General features: G+C 33.9%; 2 protein-coding genes across 3 annotated transcripts; both read right to left on the bottom strand.

Moving 5' to 3' along the window:
• Nucleotides 1-1761: 1761 nt before the first annotated feature.
• On the bottom strand, nt 1762-9129 carry LOC131523623 (ras-related protein Rab-39B). The gene is made up of 2 exons (XM_058750147.1): nt 8495-9129; nt 1762-5717 (listed from the first exon to the last, which is right to left on the bottom strand). Exons 1-2 carry the CDS (start codon nt 8704-8706, stop codon nt 5297-5299), a joined length of 633 nt encoding a protein of 210 aa, XP_058606130.1. The 5' UTR covers nt 8707-9129; the 3' UTR covers nt 1762-5296.
• Nucleotides 9130-9843: 714 nt separating this feature from the next.
• fam167aa (family with sequence similarity 167 member Aa) lies at nt 9844-17050 on the bottom strand. 2 transcript variants are annotated; one of them, XM_058749513.1, is made up of 3 exons: nt 16954-17050; nt 12096-12731; nt 9844-11160 (listed from the first exon to the last, which is right to left on the bottom strand). In XM_058749513.1, exons 2-3 carry the CDS (start codon nt 12432-12434, stop codon nt 10900-10902), a joined length of 600 nt encoding a protein of 199 aa, XP_058605496.1. In that variant the 5' UTR covers nt 12435-12731; nt 16954-17050; the 3' UTR covers nt 9844-10899. The 2 variants fall into 2 exon arrangements, with proteins under 2 accessions (XP_058605496.1, XP_058605497.1); XM_058749514.1 differs by lacking the exon at nt 16954-17050 and adding an exon at nt 12854-12956.
• Between the last annotated feature and the right edge of the window lie 256 nt (nt 17051-17306).

Below are 17306 nucleotides of genomic sequence, written 5' to 3'. Positions count from 1 at the left end.
TTTCAGCTTCAGTATAAGTTTGAACATTAATCCAGATATGAAACTCCTCCTGGAGTGTTATAAATCCCAGCTGTAGATCCCAATGGCAAACCAAAGTTGTTTCAGAAATACCCTTTCAGATGATAAATATTACCTTTGTTGTAATATTACTGCTGATCATGTCAAACACAAGAGCGTATTCTTTGGTATCCAAACAGTACAAATAGTGAAGTCGCTTTGAGAAGGAATGTCACATTTATTTTTATCCCACATATGATTTATTCACATAAACATAGAAACTTGTTATACTATATAATATAAATATTATATATGGTACATATATATGCTCAAAAGCACAGTGCAATATATTTTACCAATACTGATAGTCTAAAGGAACATTTCTTATTTGTATGTTCGGAATATTTCGTTTATGATAAACTTTTTTATGTTTACTCATGTCTCAAAGATAGATTTGAGTGTATAATGGAAACTGATTTTTATGTTTGTCATTAAACAGATAGAATTGAATGAGAATTGTTTGATGGGACAGAAAGAACAGCACAATAACGACAGGTTCCTGCGATTAGATTTGGAAATACAAATCTAGTTCATTCCCACATAAATTCATGTTGCAATTCCTGGATTATGTTGAAAGTCCTTTTGATGAATGTGTATATATATATATATATTTATTTATTTATTTTTTAAATGGTTGATTGCCCTCGACAAACAGGAGTGTGATATACTGTAGCGCATGAGCATTGCGATTTCATGGTAGCCTTTAAATTATATTGGGATTTGCATAAAGAATAAGTTGTATCTGTAAAATCTAAATAACGTCAAGCAGCACTACAGGTTATGTTTGGATATTAAATATAAAGTGTTTTAGCTCTCTTATGGCCTCAAATGATTATTCAGGTTCTTTGGTGAGATGTGGATTGTCGTTTTTCACGCTGTCACTGAGTAAAATCTCAACATACATCATCATGTAATATAGAAGAGGTTTATGTCATGCAACACGTGTAACTCGCACAATGTAGTCGTTCCAAGCAGGAGTCTGAATTGTCTGAGGTCAAAGTGTGTGCTGTGTAAAAGACATCTCTGTTGTATGTGTTAATGAATCCTAGATTTTGCTATATGCATCCTTGTGGAATGTGAAATTGAATGTTTTGTGTGTTTATGTATCAGTCTGTACTAAAAGTGAAGCACATCTGGACTCCAAACCGGCTGGTTAAACATGCAGGGAATGTTACTTGATAAAATTGTGCTTATTTTTGGTTTGTTGCATTTTTATTTAACTTTTAAATGCTTTTGGATCAATAAATTAATTAAAGGAAAAGTTCACCCAAAAAAAAAATAAATAAATAAATGTGCTGAAAATTTGTTCCCCCTCAGAGCCATCCAAGATGTAGATGAGTTTGTTTCTTCATCAGATTTGGAGAAATGTAGCATTGCATCACTTGCTCAGCCACTTTAAAAAAAAAAAAAAAAAAGTTGAGCCAACTTTAAAATTTTAAGGCAACCAGCTTCAGCAGATTTTTGAGTTTGCTCAACTTATTTTTGTGGGAGATTCTCACATTTTTGTTGTAGAAACTTAAAACGACAAGTTGAGAAAACTCAAGTCTGCTGAAGCTGGTTGCCTTCAAATTTTAAGTTGGCTCAACTGCTTTTTTTTTTTTTTTTTTACAGTGTTGGATCCTCTGCAGTGAATGGGTGCCGTCAGAATAAGAGTCCAAACAGCTGATAAAAACATCACAATAATCCACACCACTCCAGTCCATCAGTCAATGCCTTGTGAAGTGAAAAGCTGTGTTTGTAAGAAACAAATAGATCATTAATTTGTTTAAATATTAAAACATTGTTTCTGGCTAAAATATGAGTCCATAATCCATAATAACACCCCCTCCAGTTAAAAAGCCATTCCCCTGTTCTTTCTCACATCAAAATCCACCAACATATTTGTTTAAAGCTGTTGTGGACTGTTTTCACTTATAAACGGTTCTTAATTTGTGCATATTTCTCTTCCGAGTCAGACAGGACAACTATTTCACTGGAGAATGCAGTATTGCAGATAGAGGACTTGTATTTTAGCCCAAAGCGACAGTTTGAAGTTAATGATGGATTTGTTTCTTACAAACACAGTTTTTCACTTTAGGTGTTAGCTGATGGACTGGAGTGGTGTGGATTATTGTGATGTTTTTATCAGCTGTTTGGACTCTCATTCTGACGGCACCCATTCACTGCAGAGGATCCACTGGTGAGCAAATCTGTTCCCATGAAGAAACAAACCACATTTTGGATGACCTGGGCTAAGTAAGTTTTTAGCAAATCTTCATTTTTGGATGAACTATTCATTTAAGTTAAGTATGTTAAGAGAAATCACTGGTTCAAAACAAGTTAAACTGTAGGGACAGGATGTGTGGCATGTTGTCAATAACCACAGAAAATGATTTAATCTCATCTCTCAGTAAAAAAAAAACAAAATAGTACAGTTTAAAAGTGCAACATGCATTTTTATTGCACCAATAAGCTGTAAAATCTTAATCATCGTAATGAATGTAGTTGTTACTGGGTATACATGATCTAACGTTTTGAGAACATTATTAAAGACCAGATAAATTTGAATGAACGTCCTATGAACATTACTGTTACATTGAGAGAACCTTTCCCTGTTAGCTGTGAGTTCAAATCATTTTCTGATGCTGTCAGTACAACTTGTTTTGATGGTGGATCATGGACATTTAATGTTTGTGGTTTTTGTTCATAATTTCCAGTTTTGTTAATATATTTCTCACTGCTGAAATTATAAATACCTACTAAGGACAAAACCATTTATCACTTTTGTGAGACCAAATATAACTTGCAAGAGACCTTTTATTAATTTATTCATTACCATTTATTAACAAAGCTGTGCAGGGCGACCCCAAGCAAAAGTACCTACATACAGAAGGCATTTGATTTCTCAGAGAGGGGTGATTGTATTTACCCATAAATGTGTTTTAAGGATATTCTCTTACTTGAAAGGTAGTTTAGCAATTAGTTGTCTGGTCAGGGTTTCAATTCTAAAGTATGTGTTTGAAAAGTTTGGTAGTTTATGTTTTTAGACAAAAGGTTGTTTTTTACTTGTCAGACTGATTATAGTTTATTTTTGATTGGATCAGTGGATTGTATTAATGTTATTGCGTTTATCCGAATGTTAAAATGGATTCAAGAAATCTAGGTAAACATTTATTTTTTTAATTTTGTGTGACGTGTTGTCTAAACATGTACAGAATCTGAAAATGTATATTATTCTTTAGATATCTGACTGTTTCGATTTGGCTGTATCTTTGATATGAAAAATCATCTGTGTTTCAGTAGCTTTTACGATTTTATATTTAAAAAAAAAAAGAGAGAAGCCCAAAAAAGGATATTAGAAAAACAAAAATTGTCTGTGTGTAATTTTGCATGGGTGTGCCATAGTTGATGATTTAACAGCATAAACAGTATTCTGAAGATTCGGGTATATTTACATTTTTTTGTTATTTTAGTGATTTCTGTTCTTATTTTGTCTGTTGTCTTTGTAATTCCGAGGATTTATTGTTTTATCATGTCAGATTTGAATGGTCTTGACTCCTTTTCGTCTCATAAAATGAAAGCATCTGATTTCATGAGGCTGCTCTTCAATAATCACCAGCAAAAAATCTACGTCATTTCTTTGTTTATTTACTGTTTTCAATTTGACGCAGGTCTTATGATTCTGAACTAGAAATAGAGTTGAAAGAAACCTGTTTTTGTTTTGTTTTGCAATATTGCTACATCTCAGTCTAAACCTCAAACTGTATTTTAATGGACTAACATCAGCCGGCCGCTACACAGCGCGTGTACAGGGCAGATCAGGGTAAATAGCAGAATAGTTTGTGTTTTATTTTGTAACTTGCATAAAGATAAATAGAGTACAAATACAGTTGTCTCCACGGGCAAATGTGAGACGTACAGTTATTTTATGAATTTGTTTTTACACCGTGTTTAAGGGTTTAGGGAATGTGCCAGATTTTCAACCTTATTTGTTTCATTTTAGATACATGCCATTATGAGTTCAAATATCTTTGAGTTCTGTTGTTTGAAATTTTATGCAACATCTAAAGTTTTGTTATGAAAATGATACATATGTATTGTACAGATGAACAAGATACAAATGTACACATGGACAAATGCTTAAATTTTGTATCTTTGTCATTTTAATACAATAAATTGTGACTGAAATGAAACACTTGTAAACAGTTCATTTTCCAGCATGTAGACTCATTCTTCTTCATCTTACTGAGCAATAAAGTTTATTACCTGAAGTTTGAAATCTAGTCTAAAATAGACATTAGCAATGCAGTTTGAATGAAACCATCACTCAATGGCCATTTAGTCATAGTTACATCAGTTTCATTATCACCAAATGTATTATAGACTTAATGCGAGTTTAAAAACTGCAATATCCACCTTATTTTGATAGCAGAAGTAAGCATTTTCTGTGGAATAACAAAGTATGGAAAGGGTGAAAGTGCTCAATAGTGCTGATAAAATAAGAAAAGCTTGTTCAAACAAATTCATTATGTTATTGCGCTTAATATGAAACATTTTTAGATGCTTTTATTGGATTTTGTGCATAAAATAAATTGTTCAAAATGAAACTTAACATTGGAAGTTGTTTATCAAGGCCTCTAGATGGAGCTGTAGCTATTATTTGAGACCTATTTCTAGCCTATAGATACAAGATTTGTGAAAGGCCATCATTATAAAACAAAATAATCGTTAACATAGGTTTTTTTTTTTTACAAATGTGCAGGTTTTTCTTAATGTGCATATGACAGCTGTAAACACAGTTTTCTGAACAGGTTTGTAATTGCCATTTCTTCTTTCTGTCACAAACTGAATACCAGAGAAAAGATATGTAACAGACATGCACAAAAGCTTAAAGGGCTCATGTAAAATATTTTTCAAATTTTTTTTTTCGGATATGCACAAAAAGGATTTATGTATTTATTTCCTATTATTGTATTTCATTGCACCAAAAATAGTTTTAGTTTAGTTTTTCATTTTCTGTCCCTTAAAATTACATTTTGTCTAAGTCTTTAGTGTAAACACCATTTTTGCATGCGAGTGTCAGCACTTGCTGATTTGCTTTAATCTAAAATGTTATTCCTCCTGACATGAGCCCTTTAACTATACTGTTCAGTGCTGTTTTGGTAGGCCTATGCATGTAAAATACTGTAGTAAACATCATTTTCAATACAATACTTTGTGCAGGAAGGTTCGGTTGAGTCTGAATCACACAGTACATTCATCAGCAGTTGCAGCAGGCAGACTTTTTGGTCACAGGTGGCTCTTTTTTAATGGTGGCCCCAACCGTTAACCCTTGCCAGTCACCTTGGGTGGGTATTTTACCTTGCTGGAAGAGGGTGTATATGCCTCTGGTCAAGCTCTCAAATGCCTCGCTGACGTTAATGTTCTCTTTTGTAGACACCTCAAGATAAGCCAGCATGTTGAGTTTTTTAGCCAGAGCTTCTCCTTCAGTCTTCCTGACCTGTCGGCCCACGGCCAGATCACATTTGTGACCCACGAGCACGAAGAACATCGGGTTCGGTTTCACATAGTCCAGGACTTCCTGATGCCAGCTGGCCACGCGGTCAAACGTCTGTTGCTGCGAGACGTCAAACATCAGGATGCAGCCCACAGAGTTCCTCATGTAAGACTTGCATATGGACCTGCAGGAAAAAGGGTCAAAGTCATGCGTGCTGGGAAACTGAGCAACTCTCAACTCCGCTGAATATTTTAGGGTGGGTTTATTTAAATTAAAATGTAATTCATTTATTTTATTGTCTTTTTATTTCTGCATTGAAACAAACTTTAAAGTCTTGACTATGGCAAAGTACTGAATATTTTCACAGTTATTAGGAGGGAGAAAAAATATATATATTGATAATTTAATGCAGGTTGACACTGATTTATGAAGAACACCTCATTTTTGAAATATGAAATATGCAAGTATGAAATATTGTCGAAGTAAACAGCCATGTCCCACAACATACTTTTATGCCTTTATGTTTTTTCTTTTCATTTTCCTTTTATGGCAAAATTTCAACAATAAAAAACAGAAAATAATAAATTAAAGTACTTATGTTTTTGCTCTGATAAAATATGACAACATATGTGACTCTGGATGACAAAACCAGTCTTAAGTGTCATTTTTTCGAAATTGAGATTTATACATCATCTGAAAGCTGAATAAATAACCTTTCCATTGATGTATGGTTTGTTAGGATCGGACAATATTTGGCTGAGATACAACTATTTGAAAATCTGGAATCTGAGGGTGCAAAAAAAATCTAAATATTGAGAAAATCGCCTTTAAAGTTGTCCAAATGAAGTTCTTAGCAATGCATATTACTAATCAAAAATTAAGTTTTGATACATTTACGGTAAGAAATATACAAAATATCTTCATGGAACATGATGTTTACTTAATATCCTAATGATTTTTGGCATAAAAGAAAAATCGATAATTTTGACCCACACAGTGTATTTTTGGCTATTGCTACAAATATACCCCAGCGACTTAAGACTGCTTTTGTGGTCCAGGGTCACATATGACAATGTTACAAACATTTTAATTCCTAAAATGAAAACTTTAGCAAGAGCTGTAAAGATCTGCATTAGCAACAGAAGGTTGCCTGTAATTTCTATTATTTAAAAAAAATAAAAATAAAAACAAAAATACTTACAGCATTATTAAAATAGTGAAACATATATTTAAAATAGTCAAATAAAATTGAACACAAAATCATCAGACCAATTTTGGCCAATATAAAAGTTATAGTGACAACTTGCCCCAACCTGCCACTTATGAAAAATACTCTCATCCAGAGAGCAGTTCAACCTTTAATTTCAAATCTGCCTTAATTATATTATAACGACTATTGTCCTATCTGTGTGTTTTATTGTGTACTGTAAAATGCTGACACTGAAATTGAGATTTGGAGAATAAAATTAACTCATTATGAAAAAAATATTTTTTTCTGAAATACATGTTGGACACAATTATTGGCACCCCAAGAAATTCTTATGAGTAAAATATCTCTGAAGTATTTTGAGCACTCCAGGGTGATTATGAACACAAAATTATCCAGCCATGGCTTCCTGTTTCACAGAAATATAAATAGGAGGGGAAAAAAAGCCCAAATTCCCTTAATCATCCATCACAATGAGAAAAACCAAAGAATATATTTCTGATATGCAGCAAAAGATAATTGAGCTTCACAAATTAGTGAAGTGGCTTTAAGAAAAGAGCTAGAGCAGTGAAAATTCCCATTTCCACCATCAGGGCAATAATTAAGAATTTACAATCAACATAAAATGTTACGAATCTGCCTCGAAGAGGACGTGTGTCTATATCGTCCTAATGCACGGGGAGGAGGAGAGTTTGAGTGGCTAAAGACTCTCCAAGGACCACAGCTGGAGAATTGCAGAAAATAGTTGAGTCTTGGGGTCAGAAAACCTTTTAAAAAATTGTCAAACAGCACCTACATCACCACATGTTGTTTGGGAGGGTTTCAAGAAAAATTCTCCTCGCTCATCCAAAAACAAACTCCAGCATATTCAGTTATCAGACACGACTGGAACTTCAAATGGGACTGGCTTCTATGGTCAGATGAAACTAAAAAATGAGTTTTTTAGCAGCAAACACTCAAGACGGGTTTGGTGAACACAGGGATAAAAAGTACCCCATGTGTACAATGAAATATACTGCTGTATTTTTGATGTTGTGGGCCTATATTTCTGCTGGAGGTCCTGGACATCTTGTTTAGACACATGGCATCATGGATTCTATCAAATACCAACAGATAAAAAATCAATAAGTGACTGATTCTGTTAGAAATCTTATAATGGGCCATGTTTGGATCTTCCAACCGTACAATAATCCAAACACAAACCTCAAAAACAACACAAAAATGGGTCCCTGAGCACAAAACCAAGCTTCTGCTGGCCATTCCAGTCCTCTGACCTGAACCCTGTAGAAAATGAGTGAACTGAAGAGAAGAAGCACCAACATGGAGCTGTGAATCTAAAGGGTCTGGAGTGATTCTGGATGAAGGAATGGTCTCTGATCTCTTGTCAGGTGTCTCTAACCTCATCAGGCATTATAGGAGAACATTTAGAGCTGTTAAACTGGCAAATGGAGGTTTCAAAAAGTATTGAATAAAAGGGTGCCGTTAATTGTGTCCAATGTGTATTAGAGAAAAACATTTATTTCATAATGATATTTCCCCATTTTAAATTCTTATTATCCAATGAAAGGATTATTATCCAACCAAGGGTACCAACAATTCTGAGCATGTGTAATTCATCTGGAGTCTGTTTTCCCACTTCTATAATTTATAATCTGCAGGTTAACATGTCTCAAAAAGAAAGAAATTACAATGAAATAACATCAATAAGCATAGAGTCAACTCATGTGAATTAGGTTTCACTGACAAACACTCACCTAAATCTCTCCTGTCCTGCCGTGTCCCACAGAAGCAGTTTGATCACAACATCACGGTCAAAGTTCATGTTATGCACCTTGAAATCGATTCCCAGTGGAGACTGACGGGATTCATCAAACGTTCCTTCAGTGAAGCGATGCAGAAGAGACGATTTCCCTACAGCCGAGTCTCCGAGAATAACGATCCCGAATCTGAAGTTCCACGGCTGCATCGCAAGCGGCTCGTGTCACGATCTCTGTCAGTGTCTCAAAACTCAGAGCAAGTCTTTGCTGTAGGCCTTACCCTCTGGTGACTGAACAAACAGGTTAAAAAGGACAAAGAGGACAAAGAGGGAGAGGTTTGCAGAATAATGATGCATACACACCTGTTTCGTAACAATAGCGGCCTGTGAAAACGTGGCATTGTAAACAACAGAAATCTTTTACTGTTGCACAATCAGTAAAAGATTATATATACAGTAAAACAGTATATCTGTGAGAGGACGTGATATGTGCTGCAGGATATCTTTAATAAGTTTAAATCTAATTAGTGTTTGATCACAACCCTAACATTAAATATGAACAGTAATAGTGATGCTTATCTTAGCAAATACCACTTTTATAAACACCAGTATTATAATTAATTAAGTATAATATGTGTGGCTGTTCCTGACCTTCTGTGAACTTTCCCCTCAGGCTCTGAGATGTTAAACAGAAGGACTCACAGAAGAAAACAGTGTTCGTCTTTGGGAGAACCGGTTTGAAATGTTGGCAGTATTTTGTTCAAAATAGTTATGTGTTTTTGCTCTGATAAAATATGACAACAGACATGTTAGAAAGGTTTTAATTATACTAATACTTTTTTTTCTTCTTTTTCAATAAATAAAATAAAATAAAATAATAAAGATCATATATATACCCAAAATTGTGATTTGTCTTTAATAGTAGTTCACCCCAAAAAGAAAGAAAATTCTGGTATAATATAAAGCAGCAGGTTTTGTGTCAGTGTCACATTTAAAAAATAAAATTAAATAATAAAAAATTAAATAGAATTGTAAAAGGAAACAAAAGTTATTTTCATATATATATATATATATATATATATATATATATATATATTAGTGCTGTCAATCGATTAAAAAAATTAACTAATTAATCGCACATTTTTCTGAAATTAATCGCGATTAATCTCCCCTAACATTAAAGTTTTTAAATATACTTTTATATTGCAATAATTTCACATTCAGTCTTCAAATTAATGTACAAACAACATAAAGACATAATATTTGTTTAATGGCATCTTTTTTTTATGACTGAAGGCCAGTATCGCTGATACAAATACTGATTTCTCTATAAAATTGCCCCCCCCCCAATATTTACCTATTGACTATAGCCATTCAACATTACAGTATAATTGAGATATCAATTTTAACATTTATTAGACTTTTAAAAAATAACAACTCTTAAACTTAAAACAATCTTCACATAAAGCCATTATTATAAATGTCATATTTACCTGTGCCTTTCAGCAGAAATATACAGAAATTGAAATTATCAAACACTATAAATACTAAATTAAATATAGATGAATCCTTAAAGCTATAAAAGTTCTTTTTTGCTGTTTTTTTTTTTCTTTGTCCTTTGATGAACAGACATCCCAGCAGCTGGTTATTAAGTTATTTTGGCTGTTATTTCTTTAAGAGCTGTCGCTGCTGAACGTGATGCGGATCTGACACACATCGTATTTTCTCTGAACTCTCTTCACCTTTTCTGACACACTTCAGGTCTTAAAGTCTCTACTAATGAGCTGACGAGTTGAATCGGGTGTGTTACATGGGAGACAGTGCTGGGCTGCTCCAGGAAAGTTTTGAAAACCATTTTAGAGACATGTATATATATGTATATGTGTGTGTGAGTGAGTGAGTGAGTGTGTGTGTGTGTGTGTGTGTGTGCATTGAAAAGTAAATCAAATTCAATTAAAATAAATTAAAATTAAATAATAAAGTAAAATTTAAATATTTGCTCAGTACATTTTTTCCAAAAAAAAAAAAAATCATAAATTAGTTTGTTGTTGTTTTATTGACTCAAGTTCAGTTGCATGAAACAAATATTCAGCTCTAATTTAGATAAAAGACCCATGATAATAGGCCTATTAGGTAAATATTCAGATAATAAAACTAAAATTAAAGAAATAAATGACAAAGCTGTGTTGAACATTTAAAATTGTAACCCCCCACCCCCCCAAAAATGATAGAAGTATGTCATATCAAACAATTTACACTGTACAGATGATTGCTAAGATGGACTCATAGCTTTTATGTTGACTTTAAGGCAATGAAAGCACAACATCAGAGACACTTTGATAATATTTGATAATCTATAGAAGCACTAACAATCATTCATGTAAGATAAAACTGAGTGCTGTGTTAGCACAGAGAGAACCGGCGAGAGTTGATGTTCATCTTGGTGACCCCGATGACCTTGAGCGGCTCTGAGAGGCCTAATCCAGGAGACATGGGGACGTCACACAGGTCAGACATATCGTCCCGCTCCTCCAGCTCAAACGTGGCGTCGTTCAGCATCTCGCGGTGTTGGTTACACGTCTGCACGATTCTCAGGCCGTTGATGTCACTGCGCAGGCGCATTAGTTGACGCGCGAGCTGCTGGTCCTGCAAACGCATCTCTGCCTGCGACAGAAGGGTAAAACCTTAAAACCAGAATCTACCTTCGGTTAGCAAACAGGTTTGAAACCGAGGTTGACATTTCAAGCTGCTTAAACTAGTGGTGCAGATTTTATTTAGACCTGTGGAGTTTTTCAAATGATTCATCAAAAACTAATTTTTGTTCTTTCAGTGGCCATTTACATTGTTACACCAGTAGGTGGTGCCATCAAATGTCTATGAATCAGTGGTTCGTTCCGATTTGTTAAAAATGGTCATTATATAAAAATGCTGATCCAAATAAATAATAGTAAAATATATAATAAAAATAATAATTTATAGAAATTGGCCATTTTTAACTAACTCAGATTCAGTAAACAAATGGTGTCACAATGAAATAACAAATCTGGGGGAAAATTGTGAATCGTTTATATATATATATATATATATATATATATAGACACACACAAAAGTGTACAAATGAAATTTAAAATGTCCTTTTATTATTATTATTATTATTATTATCGTTATAGTTTATTAAACTACAAATATAATAATAATAATAATAATAATATCAATAATAATAAAAATATTTATAATTTACTTCTGCTTATCTGCTTTTCACCTTTGATTCTGTATTAATAAATGAAAAAATGATTTGTTGTCATTGTGGGTAAATGCATATTAAATATATTCTATACATATAGATTTTAAAAATACAAAATGTAAACAATTAAACAAAATGTATATATAAGATAATTTATACATTTTAAGTATTAAATATATATATATATATATATATATATATATATATATATATATATATATATATAGATAGTAATAATTGTTTATGTTTTTATTTTTGTTTTATGTTATATATTGTTTACTATGCATTTTACCCACAAATGACACCAAAGCAGATTTATTTATTCATTTATTAGAAACCAAGAAAAAAAACTCACCAGCTCTTTCCTGAGCCACTCCAGCGCTTGGTCTATACTTCCAAATCCCAGAGTGTTTCCTAACGACTGCCTCCCTTCATGGACCACACTAACGGCCAGCGACGGCTTCGCCCACTTTGGAGGGCCTGATGTTCTCAGTTTCTCTGTGTCACCGGGGGCCGCTGGCGGCTCTGAGTCTCTGTGGCTCTGGGCGAGCATCGCCTCCAGCTGCGCTCTCCAGTCCAGGTAAGACGGCTTTCTGGTCTCCAGCTTCAGCTTCTCAGTCAAAGCCTTCAGACTGGAGAGGTGGTCGACCTGCGACGCAGCAAGGCTTTCTGGGGTCTTAGATGCATGTGACATTTCCACTGGCTTTTCACAGTGTTGCTTGCAGGAAAACTAAAAAGCGTTCCGTGGGACAAGTTGGCAGATCAACATCACTGGATATAGTTTAAGTAACCTGGATCCATGGATGCAAAAATGCAAATATCTTTTGCTTTAGAGAACTTTTTATATTACACACATTAGCTATGATTCATTACTGAAGATGCAGTTTTTCATTTCTTTGCTCTCAGTGTCGTTGAACTTCTTTTGCAGTTTTTCCAAACAAGACTTGCAAGACAGTGTTTCACTTCTGAGACTGTTGAAATAATGAGGCATCTGAAACACAAATAACAAACCATGCAACAAGTCAATATTCCAATCTACTGTGTATTTTATTGTGCTAAACTGTCTTATAATATAAAATGTACAAATTGTCTAGTAAAAGAAACATAGCCTACCTGTGCAGTTCTGTAATGATGACAGTTTATATCAACAGTAGTGCACTAACACTTGTTTTACTAGTTAGTCTTCTTTTATAATAACTACTTCCTTATCACTTTGTTCGTGACTCATCGTTGACTCTTGTGAAATGACAAGCACTAATCCTTGTGCGTAATATCAGAGAAAACAAACTGACACCAAGAAAATGGGTCAAAACTTAGTCTTACAAACAAATGAAGAGTTTATTTGCAAAAACAGATAACTCCATTTTTTTAATTTTCAAAAATCATGTTTTTTATTATGTTATGTTTTTATTGTGTTAGTTAGCTGTATTTTCTTTAGTTATTTTTACTTAATGCAGTTTGATTGAGATTGATTGGAATGCACAATGATAAAACATGATTTTTGAAAATCAAAAGAGTTATCCATTTTTGCAAATGAACCGTTCAAATATGCAAAGTGTTGTAGTTGCACTGGACACAGTGTTATTTACTATCATTAATTAATATACTGTTATAGTTTTAGTTAATATTTTGAATTAGATTTTATTTTTATATTTCCTGTTTTCAGTTTAATTGTAGTTAAACATTTAGTAAATTTGTTATGTGTTTTGTCATTTTATTTATTTTTACAATATGTCTAGACTTATTAGGATTTATTTTTTATTTTAATACTTCAACTTAAAATAGATGAAAATGAGAAATGTCGTCTTCATATGTGTGTGTGTGATGTTTAGGTTATACAAATAAAAAAAATCTAAATCATTCTTTTTGTTTTTCACCTTTGTTTCTGTGTAAACAGATAATAAATAAATAAAATCTGCTTTATGTTCTATTTTCATTTTAAATTTTAGTAATTTACACGGACCAATTTTGTTGTGTGTTTTGTCATTTTTATTATTTTTTTTTAAATGCCTTTTATAGTTTTATTTTTAGTTTATAGTTTTAGTTAAGTACTTTAACTTAAACTAATGAAAATGAGAAATGTTTCCTTGGCAGTCAGCTGAAATAAAATAAGTTTACCGTTTTTTATATTTTATCTTATTTGTTTTAATGTTTACTTTATTTCAAGTAATGAATGAGTCGACGTGTCCATACATAATGCATGAGTGAACAGAAGCTTTTGTATTAATGGATGAACAGATGCATTGTAAAGTGAACACAGTATTTATTGTGGTCACAATTTGTCTGCTTTTTACACGGCAGGTGATTTGTGATATCATGCAATCAATTCATTACAGTCAGGAGATTCCCATATACCTCTATCATGACAGTATCACTTAAGGAGCAATTTCGAAATGGTTCCAAATTATGATAGAAGTTCTAATAACATTCTTTTAGGAATTTTGACAAGCAGCACTGTTACAAAGTCATATATAGAAGCAGATTGTTTACATATGATATTGGTGACAGTCTGCTGGACTCATATGACTGTGGTGGAGGTTGAGCAGTGAACTAGGACACAGCAGCTGCCTGCTAAACTGGGAACCCCTTGAGTCCAGCGCGTCTCTGAGTGATTCTAGTTCTCATCAACCAGAGCAGACCAGACAAACTCCTAATGTGACCAGTAAGCTTTTATCATGTCAAATCATATGATATTTTTATCATATCTTATCATAGCCTCACATTATGCAAGTTCTGTTACTGGTTCTTAAAAGAAAAGTTCACCCAAAAATGAACATTTGCTGAAAATGTGCTCACCCTCAGGCCATGCAAAATCTAGATGAGTTTGTTTCTTCATCAGATTTGGAGAAATGTAGCACACCAATGTATCCTCTGCAGTGAATGGGTGCCGTCAGAATGAGAGTCCAACAGCTGATAAAAACATCACAATAATCCACAATCCACACCACTCCAGTTCATCAGTTAAAATCTTGAGAAGCCAAAAGCTGTGTGTTTGTAAGAAAAGAAAAAAAATCCATCATTAATGTGTTTCTGGCCAAAATATGAGTTCATAATCCATAATAACGCTTCCTCCAGTGAAAAGGTTTTGAACTGTTTTCACTAGCAAGTAGTGCTTGATCTGTGCAGATTTCTCTCCTGATTCAGATTAGATTACTTTTTCACTAGAGAAGGCAATATTATGGATTATGGACTCATACTTTAGCTGAAAGCAACCGTTCGAAGTTAAAAAAGTCTTAATGATGGATTTGTTTCTTACAAATGTGCAGCTTTTAACTTCACAAGACGTTAAACAAACCCATGTACATCCTGGATGGCCTGAGGGTGAGTCGGTTTTCAGCAAAGTTTCTTTTTTGGGTGAACTATTCTTTTAAAAAGGGGAATCCTCAAGTGACAGACTTTCCACAAGACTGTGTGAGTTTTGTGGAGAAATGCAACCAGGGGCGTAGCCACGGGTGTGCCAGGGTGTGCCGGTGCCATCCACAGTGGCAGCTGGCACACCTAAAAACAGATGCAGAATTATTATTTTTTAAATCGTAATAAACATGGGCGGCGCTAAGGAGGGGCTAGCAGATGCTTCAGCACCCCCAAGAAAGACCAAAGCACTGCCATAGCACCCATAAGAAATGAAATAAAATAAAAACATTTGACTTATTACGCATTCATAACTCGTGCATTGCAATATAATGTGACGTGATTAGCAGGCGCACTTTTAGAATTGTCAGCATTTTATTTTAAAAATGGATCGGTTCCTTGTGCCAAGTAGGCCTGTGCCCGACTAAAGATTTCACGTCACACGTAAATTGATTAATATAATAATCTAGGCTACTAACCGTCCTTTAATATATAGGCGTATAGCCTATTCCGCACTCAAGCACACGTATAAAACTCGCAATGGCAAAAGTAGGCTAATGATTATGAATATGTTGGGGGAAAGGGAAAAGAAAACATTTTAATTATTTATTAATAAACTAGTGATTTCTTCTCAGTCAGTGTCGGCTGAAAAGATAAAGTTGCCGAATGTGACGCTGCACTCGCCATCTCCACATGAATTTTAATAAAGAAATGCACCTTTTCATTCTGACTACGTAATTAGAGATGTTATATATTTTTACAGGCTATATCAGCCCAGTCTGTTCTGTTCTGTAACGTTAGTAATACACAGTCTTGGTGTGTTTTTTTTTTTTTTTTGCACATTAATCTGACAGTAAATGTGGCACACCCAGTTTTTCTGATGCACACCCAGAGTCTCTTTTCTGGCTACGCTCCTGAATGCAACTCATAAAAATTCAAGAAAAATGCTTGGAGGGCCAACTAAAGAAAAAGTTGGCGAACTAAACAGAGAGCCCACTGTGGAAAATGTAATGGATGAAATGGCTACAAAAAGTTTCCCGCTGCTCAGTATTTTTGCAATGTTCTGATTCATGGAAAAGTCACCATTACACTGAGCAACAGGACGCTGTCCCTCAAAAAGAATGAATATAATGAGAACATGCTGAGTATGTGTTGACCTTTGTCATGAAATCTAAACTCAGAAGAGGGAATCTTACGAAAATGGTCAAGAACATGTCGAGTTCACAATTCATCCCAAATCAAAAGTAAAGTAATTAAAATATTAAAAGTGTGTACTTATAATTATATATATATATATAATTTAAACTTTTAATATTTAAAATACAAAAATGTAAAAAATTATTAATATTTTTTATATTATTTTATTTACTATTTACATTATTTTATTTATTACTTATATTATTATTTAATTAAAATAATATTTATCATCAAAAACATGCATCAATACAGAGTTTATAGGGTATAAACTAAGTCTATTACCGTGTCATCTCTGACTGTGGCTCCTTGATTCTAATAAGTGCACAGAATAACTAACCTGCATCTGACCTGTTTGTGTAGTTTATTAATGTTAAGCACAATTCATGAAAGATCATTTAGGTCTAACAACAGCCTTAATTAATACACAGATCTCTCTAAAAACTAATACTCGTATTTTCTTAGACGGTGAAAAGCTTGAAATCAGCCGTGACGTTATTTCTACAAATACAGTATAACAGAGGAAATTTTACAGACGACACGCTGAGAAAACAGACCAATTAAGGACTGCATTTCAGTGACAGCGCTCGTGAAGAGTATGTAGTGATCCCTCTATATGTTACTATTATAGATATATCAGGAATAAAAATGTTTGAATAACAACCTACCTTCACCAAACCGCATTAAACACAGAGTCAAACCCATCTGCTGCGAACGAACGCGTCCGTGCCGCGTCGCGTAAAGTAGGTCGTTCATTGGTCGACCGGGTACTGATGAAGACGCGTCGCGCGACGCTCATTATAATACGAGCGCTCTGATTGGTCAACATCGGGATTCCGTCTCTTGCAATGTACGCGTCGCGTCACACAAGAGCGTTTATGAACTTTCCGCGTCAAACGCATACAAGAAACGTTTACATCCATATTTTATATTATTTAACGAGTGCGCATTTGTGAAAACTAAAGTATCAGAAAGGTGTAGAAGAATCTGCATCCTTCCGTAGCGGGGCTAGTTGTCACAT

The sequence above is a fragment of the Onychostoma macrolepis genome, chromosome 17, assembly GCF_012432095.1.
Source record: "Onychostoma macrolepis isolate SWU-2019 chromosome 17, ASM1243209v1, whole genome shotgun sequence".
In the NCBI taxonomy this organism is placed as follows: Eukaryota; Metazoa; Chordata; class Actinopteri; order Cypriniformes; family Cyprinidae; genus Onychostoma; species Onychostoma macrolepis.
This window is presented reverse-complemented; position numbering and strand designations above follow the sequence as displayed.

What these genes read in the sequence shown, in the direction of transcription:
- LOC131523623 (XM_058750147.1), bottom strand. Translation starts at nt 8,706, where the DNA reads ATGCAGCCGTGGAACTTCAGATTCGGGATCGTTATTCTCGGAGACTCG. An exon ending in GCAGGACAGGAGAGATTTAG is followed by an intron (nt 5,718 to 8,494) that starts GTGAGTGTTTGT and finishes TTTTTCCTGCAG; the next exon opens with GTCCATATGCAAGTCTTACA.
- fam167aa (XM_058749513.1), bottom strand. Translation starts at nt 12,434, where the DNA reads ATGTCACATGCATCTAAGACCCCAGAAAGCCTTGCTGCGTCGCAGGTC. An exon ending in AGTGGCTCAGGAAAGAGCTG is followed by an intron (nt 11,161 to 12,095) that starts GTGAGTTTTTTT and finishes CTTCTGTCGCAG; the next exon opens with GCAGAGATGCGTTTGCAGGA.